The sequence below is a fragment of the Erpetoichthys calabaricus genome, chromosome 12 (genome assembly GCF_900747795.2).
Source record: "Erpetoichthys calabaricus chromosome 12, fErpCal1.3, whole genome shotgun sequence".
Lineage (NCBI taxonomy): Eukaryota > Metazoa > Chordata > Cladistia > Polypteriformes > Polypteridae > Erpetoichthys > Erpetoichthys calabaricus.
In genome coordinates, this window is record NC_041405.2 from 161,171,804 (window position 1) to 161,188,851 (window position 17,048).

Genomic DNA, 17,048 nt, shown 5'->3' on the forward strand with positions numbered 1-17,048 from the left:
TGTAATCTTTCTAGTTAGCTAATAAAAGGTGTCATTTTGCTTGGCTTTTCTCTACATTCATAATGGCTAACACGGTACAACACCCTAGTACTATAGATAGATAGAGAGAAAGATAGATATGAAAGGCACTATATAATGGATAGACAGATATGAAAGACACTATATAATAGATAGATATGAAAGGCACTACATAATAGACAGACATGAAAGACACTATATAATAGATAGATATGAAAGGCACTATATAATAGACAAACATGAAAGACACTATATAATAGATAGATGGATAGATATGAAAGGCACTATATAATAGATGGAGAGATACAGCATCTCACAAAAGTGAGTACACCCCTCACATTTTTGTAAATATTTTTTTCTATCTTTTCATGGGACAATTCTGAAGATATGACACTTTGATCCAATGTAAAGTAGTCCGTGTACAGCTTGTATCACAGTGTAAATTTGCTGTCCCCTCAAAATAACTAAAAACACACAGCCATTAATGTCTAAACCACTGGCAACAAAAGTGAGTACACCCTTAAGTGAAAAATGTCGCATTTGTGCCCAAAGTGTCGATATTTTGTGTGGCCACCATTATTTTCCAGCACTGCCTTAACTCTCTTGGCCATGGAGTTCACATGAGCTTCACAGGTTGCCACTGGAGTCCTCTTCCACTCCTCCATGACAGACATCACAGAGCTGGTGGATGTTAGAGACCTTGCATTCCTCCACCTTCCCCACAGATGCTCAATAGGGTTTAGGTCTGGAGACCTGCTTGGCCAGTCCAGCACCTTTACCCTCCGTTTCTTTAGCAAAGCAGGTCTTGGAGGTGTGTTTGGGGTCGTTATCATGTTGGAATACTGCCCTGTGGCCCAGGAGATCCTGCTCTTCTTCAGTATGTCACAGTACATGTTGGCATTCATGGTGCCCTCAATGAACAGTAGCTCCCCAGTGCCGGCAGCACTCATGCACCCACAAACCATGAGACTCCCACCACCATGCTTGACTGTAGGCAAGACACACTTGTCTTTGTAGTCCTCACCTGGTTGCCACCACACACGCTTGACACCATCTGAACCAAATAACTGGATCTTGGTCTCATCAGACCACAGGACGTGGTTCCAGTAATCCACGTCCATAGTCTGCTCGTCTTCAGCAAACTGTTTGCGGGCTTTCTTGTGCATCATCTTTAGAAGAGGCTTCCTTCTGGGACGACAGCCATGCAGACCAATTTGATGCAGTGTGCGGTGGGCGTACGGTCTGAGCACTGACAGGCTGGCCTCTGCAGCAATGCTGACAGCACTCATATGTCTATTTTCAAAGGACAACCTCTGGATATGACGCTGAACACGTGCACTCAACTTCTTTGGTCAACCATGGCGAGGCCTGATCTGAGTGGAACCTGTCCTGTTAAACCGCTGTATGGTCTTGGCCACCGCGCTGCAGCTCAGTTTCAGAGTGTTGGCAATCTTCTTATAGCCGAGGCCATCTTTGTGTAGAGCAACAATTCTTGTTTTCAGATCCTCAGAGAGTTCTTTGCCATGAGCTGCCAGGTTGAACTTCCAGTGACCAGTATGAGAGAGTGTGAGAGCGAGAACACCAAATTTAACACACCTGAGACCTTGTAACACGAACGAGTCACATGACACCGGGGAGGGAAAATGGCTAATTGAACACAATTTGGACATATTTCACTTAGGGGTGTACTCACTATTGTTGCCAGCAGTTTAGACATTAATGGCTGTGTGTCAAGTTATTTTGAGGGGACAGCAAATTCACACTGTGATACAAGCTGGACACGGACTACTTGACATTGTGTCAGTGTCATATCTTCAGTGTAGTCTCATGAAAAGATGTAATAAAATATTTACAAAAATGTGAGGGGTGTACTTACTGTTGTGAGATACTGTAGATAGCTAAATATGAAAGGCACTATATAATAGATAGACAGACAGATAGATAGATATGAAAGGCACTATATAATAGATAGAGAAGCACACACACACATCTATCTATCTTTATAGCTTTGCCGCACTGTCCTTTCATGTCGCTCTCTGTTCTGTAATATTGTGAGCTCGGCTGCATTCTGCTCTCATTCACTTTGTTGAGGGCCTTTTTTATTAATTTTCCTGCAGAATGCGCTCCTCCTTACTGAGCAGATTATGTTTTAAGTAACGAGCGCTCATCAGAGGCTGTCAACTGAGTTATTTACAATGTGGTTTTTTTGGAGCTCCGAATTCTTCTCCACGATGGTAAATGGTGTTTATTGTAAAACTGAAGCGACCGGTAAATACATTTTAGCTTTTTATGCATGTATACAGCATTCAAACTTTACAAAACACAATTTAGATGTATACAGGTAAGCAGCACAGCAAGCATCATGGAAAGCAACTCTTCTACGCCTGCTAATTTGGACTTTTTTCGTTGTCAATTCTTCACCTCACGAGTTTGTCTCTCAGTTCCTCCCAGCTATCCTTTTCTTATACGTGTCTTAGCTGTCAGTCTTCTCAGACAATGTCTAAAAGGTGGGGTACAATGATATGTTGCATAGAAGATGATAAATATTTGGCATGTCTTTTTTGTAGAACTAGAATTACTGTAAGGTTTTTCTTCTCTACCTCCAAAATCTTCAGAATGCTCTTTTCTGTGACTGAATTGTCAGGCCACCTGTGACAGAGAAGGGCAGGTTTTATGACTTAATGACTCACATTTCCTTGCTTTGTTGTTTGTTTGAAGGATGCTGAGAAAAAACAAAATGACTTTGGAGGTCAGTGCCCGAGCTATTCCATTGGTCGATGGCCGGGTAAGGTGGGTGTTTGTCAGGAGCTACACAGGGACAATAAAGAGAGAGGCACGCAAAAGCCTCCCCTCTCGTTACCATGTCACATCCTGAAGAAAACAGGCTGCCTGGAACCTGTGCAGATGATAAGCTGACCAGGAAGAATCAAATGCAACCGAAAATTATTGAACCACCTGGAAGCACTCATTTCGCATTATCCGGTGGTATGGTTTTGGTTTACAATGCCACATTCTATTTGCTTGCACGGTGCTAGTTATAATAAAATGTATTACCTAGAGCACAATACGCAGTTAGAAGTGTAGCTCTTTCTCCTGAAGGTGTTAACTCTAATTGCCTGAGGTTATAGGGGTAAAGTAGGGAAGGAGAGAGGAAGGGCTGAACTGAAGCAGTGGATCAGAGCACAGGGGGCTAAGCATAGGGGACTTGAGGCATTTCAGTCTACACGATAAAGAAAATAAAGGTGGAAAGAAGGTCACCACAGGATCCTATGTGACAAAAGAACAGGTTGGGAGATGAGAGCTGAGGAAAACTTGTGTCACACACGTGTGAGTAGGAGACAGCTAAACGGTCTGAGTAATAGTAATTCCACGACAGACCAGAGGGCGGCGAGATGCACTAACAGTCTTTCTCAATCCCTTGCAGATCATTCTCAGGAAATCCTGCACAGTTCCGCCGCCTCCAATGACGTTATTTCTGGTTCCGGCGCCTCCAATGACGTCAATTGCGGGTCCCTGAAGATATCATTTCCGGTTCCTGCCCCGATGACGTCACTTCCTACACTGGCCTTCAAAGCCACCATCTTGCCTCGACATCATCAGTTTTGTTTTGGACTCAGTCTTGTGAATATCTCAATTATTTCAAACCCTTTTTGCAGCCAAGGCACATTATACGGGTGGCTGCCCCAAACCTTTACAATGTTTTTGTGTCGTTATTATAACACTTGTTATATTGTCATATCCCAGATATGAAAGCTCTCTGTGACGCATCAGTGGTGTTGTTTCACATACGACCACGTTATAAAGTACAATAAACTGCAGGCACATCATGTGACACTGGGATGAACTTTTGGAATTTTATGGCACAATCATGTGGCAACCCCACAAACGCATCTTTAACCCACAGCTTACAAAGCACTGCTCTACTTTGTTCAAAGCGGCAGGGGGGTCTGTATCATTGAGGAGAGTGGAAGAACAAAAGATCTGCGCACAAGGACTTTCAGAACTACTTCAGGTGCCAACATTCCTAAAATGCTGGTATGGTAGCGCTTTCAAAATGGGGCTTTTAGGAAATGTTTTCAGTACTGGTGTACTACGTAAGAACCCTTTAGAGGAGGTCAGAAAGAGAGAATCAAAATAAAGACTAGAAGGCCACCTTCAAAAAGCATGGCATTCCTGCACCCCACTGTTTATTACTGTAGTGTAAGGAAGGCCATGGGACTGTAGGCAACATCCCTGAATGTGGCCACAAGAGGGAAAGGATCCAAAAAGAAAGATGGAGAAAGAACCGGGAAGACCTTCAGAACGGATCCACGCTGACCTTCATGCTAGCTCAAGGTGTATCACTGTTGCAAGAAAATGGGCTCCATGGTAGCCAGAAAGATGCCACTTCAAAGAGAGAAGCAGAAAAATACTGACTGGAGTTTGCCAAAATGCACGCGGACAAGCCACAGCCCAGAGGAAAACGAACAAAAGGAGAGCGTTGAGGTGAATCACTCCAACTCAATGCTCAAAGATCTTTCATAGAGGAGACCACCATCTCTACCATGAAACATTGATGGTGCTCTGGGGTTGCTTTGCTGCCTCCTTGAATCTGTGCAGGGCACAATAAAATCAGAAGACCATTTTGGAGTGAAACGTATTGCACAGGGTCAGAAAGATGCATCTCAGTTGCAGGCCGGGGGTCCTCCGGGACAGATAATGACCCAAAAGAGACCTCAAAAAGAATAAAGGAGAAGAAAACACAGGACGTGGCCTGATCTGAAACCCATTAAGCATCTGTGCAAAGTACTGAAAGTCGCACTTGGGAGAAGGCAGCCATCAAACCGGAAAGGACTCAAAAAGAGGAGAGTGGAAATCTCACTGGGGGCCACACAAAGCACTTGACAGCAGTTCATGTCCCCAAAGGCTGTGCTCCAAAATATAAAACTCAGGGTACTGATACCTTAGTCCACGCTGCTTTCATTTAAGAATTACAATACTATATCAGATCATAAATCAAAAGTCAAGTTTCTGTACTTTCAAAAGTGAAATTAAAGAAAGTTATTTGCTCACAATCATTGTGTACGAGGGGGGTACCCAGAAATAACCGGAATGGAACAAAAAAAAAATGGTTTTAATAATTTTCACTTCCTGAAACTTTAGTCTCCTTCAGAGTCCTCTCCATGCGAATGAATGCACTCGTCCCCAACGGTTTTCCCACTGGTGGAAAACATTTTTGGAATCGCTGAAGAGGAACGTTTGTCCAAGGCCTGCAAGTGATTTTTCTTTTGACTTCCTCCACGGTACAAAAACGCTTTCCTTTTAGTTCTTTTTTCATATGCGGGAACAAGAAAAAGTCGCATGGAGCAAAGAACAGGTGAGTAGGGGAAGGTGGCAAGAACTCCGAGACGCAGAAAGTCAATTCAGAAATCTCTTCCATATTCCGACGACGATCTCCGTAAATTGCATTGCTAATTTTTTCGAGATTTTCGTCATTCCTAAATTGTGGAAGGTTGGCCAGATCTCGGTTGAAACGCGAAAACCACTCGTAGACCTGCGGTTTACGGAAAGCTTCCTCTTTAAAAAGCAGTTTCAGCAACTAAACTGAATGCGGACTCTCTCTTCTTTATGATCAGCCATCACAAAAATCGCAACAACACGTTTAACCCTTAAACTGCTGGGACTGGCTATAGTCGGTTCCCAATGCAATTTGCCAGCGCGCCAGAGCCGAGTATATTTGGCAAAGTACAGTCGACCCTTGATATACGACCGGCCTGACATGCGAACAACTTGCTTTACGACCAAAGTTTTTGTTTTGAATTACGACCAACATCTTGCATTATGACCCGAATGCGGTCACGTGTATCCGCTTGTGCAATTTTAAACAAACAGCTGAGAGCGTTTGTAAGCTTCAGTCGGAGCCCAGATACATGTGGTTTGTGGACGTAATTTCGGTCAGTGCAGTGATTTATATAATTTATTTCGATAATTGCTAAGGAAGGTAACAAAGGTAAAGAAAGCGATCACAATTGAAACGAAGAAGGAAATTGTGTGGAAATATGAGAGTGGCCGTTCGTTGTGACCGATCTCGCTAATATGTACAGCATGTGTCGAAATCCACCATCTTGACAATTTTACAAAAAAGATTTGTATAAGGAAACTCCTTCCAAAACAATAACCACCTTCCATTTCATTCTCCTCCTTCCTTCCTTCCTGCAAGCCAAAGATGTCAACTTAAATGGTGAGTACAGTATGAAATTGTTGTTTCTGGTAGGCTAGGCACTTTATATAACTTTTTGGTTAGTACATTAGAAAAATTATTGGTGTTTTTGGAGAGAAAAGCCAAGCGAAATGACACCTTTTATTGGCTAACTAAAAAGATTACAATATGCAAGCTTTCGAGGCAACTCAGGCCCCTTCTATTATGCACATTATACTTAACTTTTTTTAATACAAAAGTTAAGTAAGTGTTGCTGTGGGAGGTTCGGAACACATTAAGGGCATTTCCATTATTTCTTATGGGAAAAATAGTCTTGAATTACAACCAACTTGAGTTACAACCAGCCCTCGCGAACGAATTGAGTTCGTAAGTCAAGGGTCCACTGTACATTCGTTGAACGCCACCACCGGCTAAAGTCGGTTTCCAGTGCAATTTGGAAGCACGCCGGAGCCAAGTATATTCGGAGACGTACATTCATTGAACTCCACAACCCGTTAAAGTTGCTTCCCAGTGCAATTTGCCAGCACGCAGGGGCCGAGTATAGTCGGTGACATATATTCATTGAACGCCGCAACTGCCTATAGTCGCTTCACAGAGCAATTTGCCAGCACGCCGGAGCTGATCAGTCCGTGGCGTATATTCGTTGAGCAGCCAGCTCGTGACCACTGGCGCCCCCCTACGGCACTGCAGCCTCACTGTCTCTGGGATTGAGCCGCTGCACTACACTAGCCTGCCAGCGTTGGCCTCTGTGTGTGTGCACGCAGCCAGTTCAAGCGCAGTAGGCTTGGTGATTTACTGAATTTCATCAATGGCGTCAGTTGTACAGTACCTTATACATAAAATAATAGATTGTTGCAGTAGTTTTTTTAAATAATTTTTACAGTTCATTGGCAGTGTGTAAAATGATCAGCGTTGCAGTAATTGTGATGCTCTTTGCATGAAAAAAAAAAAGTGTTCCATTAAAATTTCACTTTTACTTTGTGAATTGTGACGTTTACTTAAAAAGTGCAGCAAAAAAGCATTTGGCATCCAGGGGTGCATTAACCCCCCCAAGTGTGTGGCGGTTTAAGGGTTAATAAACACCAAGGAAATGAACGCCACGTTAACAACACAGAGCAGCACCACTCGGCAGATGGCCACAGAATAGCGGTGAGCGTACTACACCTAGCGGTGAAATTCGCAAATAAGTCAAGATTGCACACCAGGTTGTAGCGGTCCGGTGTCTGCTGCTAAGATTCACACCGTCAAGATTACAGTGATTTATTTCTTTTTTTTATAGAGGATCCCAGGGACGTTCCCAGCCCGCAGACACTCAAAAACAGAGACAAAAATAAAGCACACTGGAGAACAACAACAATTAAAGAATATAATGAAATTAAAAAATATAAATCATACCACCCCTGTACCCCTACGGTGATATTACAATAAACATATAAACACAAACACCGCATGGAATACCACACCGGATGCAACGAGAGATGACGAGAGTAAGTCCAGAGATCTTTATAAAAAAACAGTCTTACTGGTAGACACTAAGGGTGAAAACGGATGGACGGTTCAGGAGCGCTCCTATACTTGCAGGAAAGCCATGAATCCACCATCAGTCCTCAGCACACAGGTAGACAGACGATCCAGACCCCAACAACGAATACAATCCAGGACACAGCGACTAAATATGGCTTAACAGAAGGCAGTCCGACAGGCAAACGCAATGCAAAATACAACACCACACACACCACCTCTCTCCTTTGGAAACCTGCCCTCATTGTAAACCCCTCTGACCACCTTTGACCCCAACAGCCCCTGCAGGGACTGCTGGGAGATGCAGTTTTAACTGATAGTAGTACTGCTACAAGGTGCAAATTCCGGTTATTTTTGGGTACCCCCTCGTATATTAATGTGCCATGAAAATTTTAAAGTGGTTTTTATAACTTTCAAAAATTCTATGTCTATTTTTGCAGTTTCCTCAGTTCTTGACGGTGCACACTCATATTCCAACACAGCACAACATTTTTAATATGAACATTCAAACTTGATAGCCCTAGCAAGTAGCATTTGAAAGCATCCACCTTCGTCTCATCTATTATGGGATGTATTATTCCTCAAGTTCATGTATGCCTAGGAAAGTGAAAAGCTTTAGAAATGAAAAGAAAAAATTGAAATTTTGCCTTACCAACTTGATCGCCACATACTCATTGGTGTACAGGTTCTTCCCAAGACGCAGCTCTCCAAAATTTCCGCAGCCAATTTTTTTGCCCACCCGAAAGTTGGGTCCAACCATAAGAACTCCCGAGTTGGAACTGCGGCCTGCATGTCCAGTTCTTCCGCCAGGCACCTTAGACATTCTTTTACCCTCTTCCACGTCCCCCTTCCCCCCTTTCTTATCAAAATCCATAAGCTTGTGATACCCTGGCCTCTCCACGATTACACCACTGCCATGCAAATTACAAATCCACTGAAAGTGAGGGGAAGGACAGAGTGAGTGTGATTAAGGGAAAAAAAAAAAGAAAAAAAAAAAAAAAAACACGCCACCAGTCGGTTGTGAACAGCAGAGGAGACGTGAGGAAGGTCCTCTTCTTGCCCCTGAATCTTCCTTAAAATGATTTGTATGCCTCCAGTCGCTCAGGGCACCATCCTTTCCCTTCCACTGGCAACTACTGCAACCAAAGGACCTCCTGGCAGCTCCTCGCTGCTCCCATCGTTGCCTCCATCCCCCCCCAGTCAGTCTTTGGTATGGCAGAGCGCTTTCATTGTATACGACAGTTGATCACTGCAAGCAGCAAGGCAGCAATCCAGGAAAGGAATCCCCTTTGGAGGAAACCTAAAAATAAAAAGAAAAGCACAAATGAACTCAAGAGGTCACAGACATCTCTAGCAGCACAAAAGGAACAGCAAATACACCCTGCAGGACATATAGAGCACCTAGAAAAAGAGTATTCCAGCCCATGAAAGTTTTCTCATTTAATCCATTTAGTAAATTGATAAGTGTTTGTGCGTCATCCGGCTACAATGTTCCTGTCATTCCAAATAGACAGCACAGTACAAACATTTCTAGTAATAAAATGCATTGTATTTTTCATTCCAACAGATGGCACACCACAAACATTTAGTAATAAAATTCACTGCGTTTATCATTCCAACAGACGACGCAATACAAACACTTTTCATAATAAAGTGCATTACATTTTTCATTCCAACAGATGGCACATCACAAACATTCCTAGCAATAAAATGCATTTGCCATTCCAACAGATGGCACATCACAAACATTCTTAGCAATAAAATGCATTTGCCATTCCAACAGATGGAACAAACATTCTTAGCAATAAAATGCATTTGTCATTCCAACAGATGGCACAACAAACATTTGTAGTAATAAAATACTATGCATTTGTCTTTCCAACAGATGGCACAACAAACATTTGTAGTAATAAAACACATTACACTTGACATTCTAAAAGACACTTATTGTGAATCCTATACCACATATAACAGAGACATATGCATTGCATTTGTCATTCCAACAGATGGTGCATCATAAACCATAACAGTAAAAAGCATTACATTTGTCATTCCAACAGATGTCACCTCACAAACATATGTAGTAATAAAATCATTTCAACACACACACACACTACGAATCCTATACCAAATGACATATAACAGAGACATATGCAATGCATTTCTCATTCCAACAGAGGCCACAAACATTTGTAATAATAAAACACATTACACTTGACATTCCAAAAGACACTGTTATTGTGAATCCTAGACCACATATAACAGAGACATATGCATTGCATTTGTCATTCCAACAGATGGTGCATCATAAACCATAACAGTAAAAAGCATTACATTTGTCATTCCAACAGATGGTGCATCATAAACCATAACAGTAAAAAGCATTACATTTGTCATTCCAACAGATGTCTCCTCACAAACATATGTAGTAATAAAATCATTGCATTTATCATTTCAACACACACACACACACTATTACAAATCCCATACCAAATGACATTTAAGAGATATATGCAATGCATTTCTCATTCCAACAGATGGCACCTCACAAACATTTTTAGCAATAAAATGCATTTGTCATTCTAACAGAAGGCGCATCACAAATATTTTTTGTAACAAAATGTGTTGCTTTTGTCATTCCAACAGATGGCGGACCACAAACATTACACCCTGAGGGCATTTTTCAGCAATCTCTACTCGAGGTGGGGGTACCCCAATAAAAACCCTCATTATTTAATAAATAAAGGCAGGACAGTCAATTTTTCATAACTTCTCAAATGTGATAGAATCTGTGTTTGTGTGAAATCTGAACATTACTTTATACTTGGAAACTGCTGCTAAACTAGGGAAAACAAAAGTATGCGCTAACAGTAATATTTTCAAATGTTTGTTTTCTGATCCAGTACTGACAAAGCTGAACACCAACTGTAGTAACAGAACAGTGGTGCATTTTATTTATCGATATATACAAAGTTGTAAGGATCGTCTATCTGTCACCTAAAAACTCGCAAACCCCAATGCCTTTGAAACACGATCTTGGTCTCAATCAGCTTGTCATGTTGTCAACTTAAGTATGTCATTTGCTCCAACATGGACAATGACAACTGGATCCAACCTCACTTTAGCCAAGAGCCTAGCAAACCCTTCCAGGGAGGTCTCCCACCTGACCTGTGCCCCCCAGAAGGCAACACGCCGGGTGAGACTCTCCGTGTCTGGAATCAGCATTTCTGGTCCGTGCCTAATTTTTTTTTTTTTTTTTTTAAAGACATGGAGTCTGCTTTCCAATGATGACAGCATAACATGATTTCAATCACAATTTCACACAGTAACATGAGCAACTTTTCATATTATGGGTATAACACCATTTTAAACATTTGTCAGATGTGTATTTTTTTTTTTTTAATAATCATTATCACACACCACCAATCTGAAGATCCAGCTTGTGATGACGGAGTATGGTGGCCTAACCTACAAAATGCTGACAAAAGACCACAAACAAGTCAGGGGATGCAGGCAAGAAAATCTCCATGTCACTGAACATCCAGTTACGTCCACCATGAAGAACGAGAATGGCACACACAGCTAGAAGTCTACTAGAGTGGGACGTCCACAAAAAGTGAGGGAGGCCACCAGGGGGTCCCGGAGAACTCTGAAGTAGTCACAAGCTACGGCGGCTAACTGTGCAGATGACAACTGTGCCCGAGTGTTCACCCATCACAGCTTCATGGGAAAATGGCAGAGAGGGGAAACAAAAACCAAAAACATGCAGGACCACTCCAAAGAAGTCACATGGGAGACACTGAACTCAGCCAGAAGGTTCTATGGTGCGATGAGATGAAAATGCAACCATTTTATACAGCACGTTATCAAAAGCATGCCATCCCCATTGTGAATAATGGTGGTGACATCATCATCATCAGGCTGTAGGGCTGCTTCTCTACAGAAGGCCCTGAATGTCTCGTCAGGGAAAAATGGATACAGCAAAACAGGGGGAACACCTGATGCAAATCGGCAAGAAACCTGAGCCTTGGAAGAAGACTTGTACAAAAGCCAAAAGGTACACGGGAATGGCTTCAAAAACAACAAAGTAAACGTCCTGGAGCTGGCGAGTCAGAGGGAGGGCCCAGACGTCCGTCCAATTGAGAATGTGCGTTTGGATGTGTCCACTCACAACCTCCATTACACCTGACGGACCCTGAGCAAATGGGTGGGAAACTGCAGAGCGAACAGACTGAGAGCACAGAGCTACTAAATACGGACTTGAAGGCTGCCATCAGTTATGTGTTCTGTATTAGTCATTTAGACCACTTGGCACAGATCAGTTTTCACTTTGCTATTAAAGAGCCTCTGTCTGTTGATCAGTGAGTAAAACGCCAAACTAAACCCACTGGGATTCGGTGTTGTACAACAATAAAACATGAAAATGTCCGAGGGGCACGGCGACCATCCAGCTACCCCTTCTGACACTTCACTTCATAGTCCAGGACATTACTAGTTTCTGGTGGGACACCATGCTCTTCCATGCTATGAAAACGTACATAACTAACCCAGCAAAAATGGATAATACAGTTACAGTCATGTGAAAAAGAAAGTACCCCCTCTTACAGTCGTATGGTCCTGTGTGTCAAGACATGACATAAAAAACGAAACAAACACCTCGTCCTTACCATCACAAAACGTGTTGAACTGCGTCAGCTTCTGTCCATTGTGGTTACTGCGGGATTTTCAAATCACCTTTACTTTTGGATTTACCCTCGTATTCCAGATAAATATCTAGTGTACAGTCACGTGAAAAAGAAAGTACCCCCCTCTTACATTTGTACGGTCTTATGTATCAAGACATAAGACAAATTTGGCGGAGTGGTGGCTCTGAGGCTAGGGATCTGCACTGGCAATCGGAAGGTTGCCGGTTCGAATCCTGTAAATGCCAATAGGGACTCTGCTCTGTTGGGCCGTTAACCTGCAATTGCTGAGCGCTTTGAGTAGTGAGAAAAGCACTATGTAAATGCAAAGAATTATTATTATTATAATAAAAAAAAAAAAAAACAAAAAAAAAAAACAACACACCCTGCCCTTACCAGGTTCTAAAATTATTTAAATGTAACCTCAGGTATGAAACAACACCCAACAGATTCCACGGTGTCTTTATTTATTTAACAAAAATCACATGTGATCTCCCCTTGACTTTCTCATATACTTAAGGGGGACGGATATTTGAGGAGTAAACCGCAAGGCAATTATTTATATTTTTATATTATGTACATTAAAGAACCAACAACAATAAATCAAATCAAATTAATAACATATTGAACAATTATTATAAAAGTAAAGCTGAATACATTGGACTCTGCAGCTGCATGAATAAAAAAGGAGCACTTCTGGCTGGTTAGCGGACATACAGCGCATCCGGAAAATATTCACAGCGCATCACTCCATAATGACAATGTGAAAAAAGTTTACTTGAGGTTTTTGCAAATTTATTAAAAATAAACAAACTGAGAAATCCCATGTCCATAAGTATTCACAGCCTTTGCTCAATACTTTGTCGATGCACCTTTGGCAGCAATTCCAGCCTCAAGTCTTGTTGAATATGATGCCACAAGCTTGGCACACCTATCCTTGGCCAGTTTGGCCCATTCCTCTTTGCAGCACCTCTCAAGCTCCATCAGGTTGGATGGGAAGCGTCGGTGCACAGCCATTTTAAGATCTCTCCAGAGATGTTCAATCGGATTCAAGTCTGGGCTCTGGCTGGGCCACTCAAGGACATTCACAGAGTTGTCCTGAAGCCACTCCTTTGATATCTTGGCTGTGTGCTTTGGGTCGTTGTCCTGCTGAAAGATGAACCGTCGCCCCAGTCTGAGGTCAAGAGCGCTCTGGAGCAGGTTTTCATCCAGGATGTCTCTGTACATTGCTGCAGTCATCTTTCCCTTTATCCTGACTAGTCTCCCAGTCCCTGCCGCTGATAAACATCCCCACAGCATGATGCTGCCACCACCATGCTTCACTGTAGGGATGGTGCCAGGTTTCCTCCAAACGTGATGCCAGGTTTCCTCCAAACGTGACGCCTGGCATTCACACCAAAGAGTTCAATCTTTGTCTCATCAGACCAGAGAATTGTCTTTCTCATGGTCTGAGAGTCCTTCTGACTCCGTGAAAAACCCGAACTACAAAGAGGACTATTTCATTTATATTAGGTAGAATGCCCAGAGGGGACTGGGTGGTCTCGTGGCCTGGAACCCCTGCAGATTTTATTTTTTTCTCCAGCCTTCTGGAGTTTTTTTTTGTTTTTTCTGTCCACCCTGGCCATCGGACCTTACTCCTGTCTATGTTAACTAATGTTGTCTTATTTTAATTTCTTATTTTGTCTTTTATTTTTCTTCTCTTCATTATGTAAAGCACTTTGAGCTACTTTTTGTATGAAAATGTGCTATATAAACAAATGCTGTTGTTGTTGTTCAGGTGCCTTTTGGCAAACTCCACGCGGGCTGCCATGTGCCTTTTACTAAGGAGTGGCTTCTGTCTGGCCACTCTACCATACAGGCCTGATTGGTGGATTGCTGCAGAGATGGTTGTCCTTCTGGAAGGTTCTCCTCTCTCCACAGAGGACCTCTGGAGCTCTGACAGAGTGACCATCAGGTTCTTGGTCACCTCCCTGACTAAGGCCCTTCTCCCCCGATCGCTCAGTTTAGATGTCTGGCCAGCTCTAGGAAGAGTCCTGGTGGTTTTGAACTTCTTCCACTTACGGATGATGGAGGCCACTGTGCTCATTGAGACCTTCAAAGCAGCAGAAATTTTTCTGTAACCTTCTCCAGATTTGTGCCTCGAGACAATCCCGTCTCGGAGGTCTACAGACAATTCCTTTGACTTCATCAACAACAACAACAACATTTATTTATATAGCACATTTTCATACAAAAAGTAGCTCAAAGTGCTTTACATAATGAAGAAAAGAAGAATAAAAGACAAATAAGAAATTAAAATAAGACAACCTTAGTTAACATAAGAAGGAGTAAGGTCCGATGGCCAGAGTGGACAGAAAAAACAAAAAAAAAACTCCAGAAGGCTGGAGAAAAAAATAAAATCTGTAGGGGTTCCAGGCCACGAGACCGCCCAGTCCCCTTTGGGCATTCTACCTAACATAAATGAAATAGTCCTCTTTGTAGTTAGGGTTCTCACGGAGTCACTTGATGCTGATGGTTATACAGACTTCTGGCTTTTAATCCATCCATCATTGTTGGAACATCATGGTGCTTTGGGTAGATGGTGGTGGCACAAGCCACCACCAATAGGACACCGGAAAAGGAAACAGAAGAGAGAGTAGGGGTTAGTACAGATTTTGAATGGTTATTATAATGAATTGGATATACAGAGTGTCAGGATTAAATTACAGTGAAGTTATGAGAAGGCCATGTTAAAGTAATGTGTTTTCAGTAGTTTTTAAAGTGCTCCACTGTATTAGCCTGGCGAATTGCTACTGGCAGGCTATTCCAGATTTTAGGTGCATAACAGCAGAAGGCCGCCTCACCACTTCTTTTAAGTTTTGCTCTTGGAATTCTAAGGAGACACTCAGTTGAGGATCTGAGGTTGCGATTTGGAATATAAGGTGTCAGACATTCCGATATATAAGACGGGGCGAGATTATTTAAAGCTTTAAAAACCATAAGCAGAATTTTAAAGTCAATTCTGAATGACACAGGTAACCAGTGTAGTGACATCAAAACTGGAGAAATGTGTTCGGATTTTCTTTTCCTGGTAAGGATTCTAGCAGCTGCATTCTGCACTAACTGCAAACGATTGATGTCTTTTTTGGGTAGTCCTGAGAGGAGTGCATTACAGTAATCTAGTCGACTAAAGACAAACGCATGAACTAATTTCTCTGCATCTTTCGATGATATAAGAGGTCTAACTTTTGCTATGTTCCTTAGGTGAAAAAATGCTGTCCTAGTGATTTTATTAATATGCGATTTAAAATTCAGATTACAATCAACGGTTACCCCTAAGCTTTTTACCTCCGATTTGACTTTAATCCTAATGCATCCAGTTTATTTCTAATAGCCTCACTGTATCCATTATTGCCAATCACTAAGATTTCGGTTTTTTCTTTATTTAATTGAGAAAGTTACTATTCATCCATTCTGAGATACAGGTTAGACATTGTGTTAGCGAATCAAGAGATTTAGGGTCATCAGGTGCTATTGATACATACAGCTGTGTGTCATCAGCATAGCTGTGGTAGCTCACGTTATGTCCCGAGATAATCTGACCTAATGGGAAGCATGTAGATTGAGAAGAGCAGCGGACCCAGGATAGAGCCTTGTGGAACACCATATAGAATATCATGTGTCTTTGAGTTATAATTACCACAACTAACAAAGAATTTTCTCCCTGCCAGGTAGGATTCAAACCAGTTTAAGACACTGCCAGAGAGGCCCACCCATTGACTAAGGCGATTCTTAAGAATATTATGATCAATAGTGTCAAATGCGGCACTCAAATCTAAGAGGATGAGAACAGATAAATGGCCTCTGTCTGCATTTACCCGCAAGTCATTTACTACTTTAACGAGTGCAGTTTCTGTGCTGTGATTTGTTCTAAAACCTGACTGAAATTTATCAAGAATAGCATGTTTATTGAGGTGCTCATTTAACTGCATAATGGCTGCCTTCTCTAGAATTTTACTTAAGAAAGGCAGGTTAGAGATGGGTCTATAATTTTCAAGAGAAGAGGGGTCGAGATTATTTTTCTTAAGTAGGGGTTAAACTACCGCAGTCTTAAGACAGTCTGGGAAGACCCCCGTATCTAATGACGAATTTACTATGTCAAGAACATTATCAATAAGCACACCCGATACTTCTTTGAAAAAATTTGTTGGTATTGGGTCAAGGGCACAGGTGGATGGTTTCATTTGAGAAATTATTTTATGCAAATCAGGTAAATCTATCCTAGTGAAAGACTCTAATTTATTTATTATGGAGTACTGGGGTTTCGGGGGATCCTTAGTGTTGGGGAGATATACTATGTTATTTCTAATATCATTAATTTTTTGATTGAAAAATACAGCGATAGCCTCACAGGTTTTACTGGAAGTACTTAGGAGGCATTCCTTTGAGTTACCTGGGTTTAACAGATGATCAATTGTCGAAAATAAGACTCTGGGATTACTAGCATTGTTATTTATAAGCTTAGAGAAATAGCAGCGCCTCTCAAGACGGACTGTGTTATTGTATTCTGTTATTTTAACTTTTAATATCTCATAGTCAATAGTTAGTTTAGTCTTCCTCCATTTACGCTCAGCTCTACGGCATGTTCT

General features: G+C 41.9%; 1 protein-coding gene across 2 annotated transcripts in view; it reads right to left on the reverse strand.

Moving 5' to 3' along the window:
• csnk1g2b (casein kinase 1, gamma 2b) overlaps positions 1-17,048 on the reverse strand; it is a 193,804-nt gene that overhangs the window by 118,076 nt on the left and 58,680 nt on the right. For both annotated transcript variants that reach the window (XM_028816647.2, XM_028816646.2), the window contains exon 2: positions 8,391-9,038. In XM_028816647.2, the coding sequence (XP_028672480.1) occupies positions 8,391-8,612 (222 nt within the window). In that variant the 5' untranslated portion in view covers positions 8,613-9,038. The remainder of the gene's footprint in view (positions 1-8,390; positions 9,039-17,048) is intronic.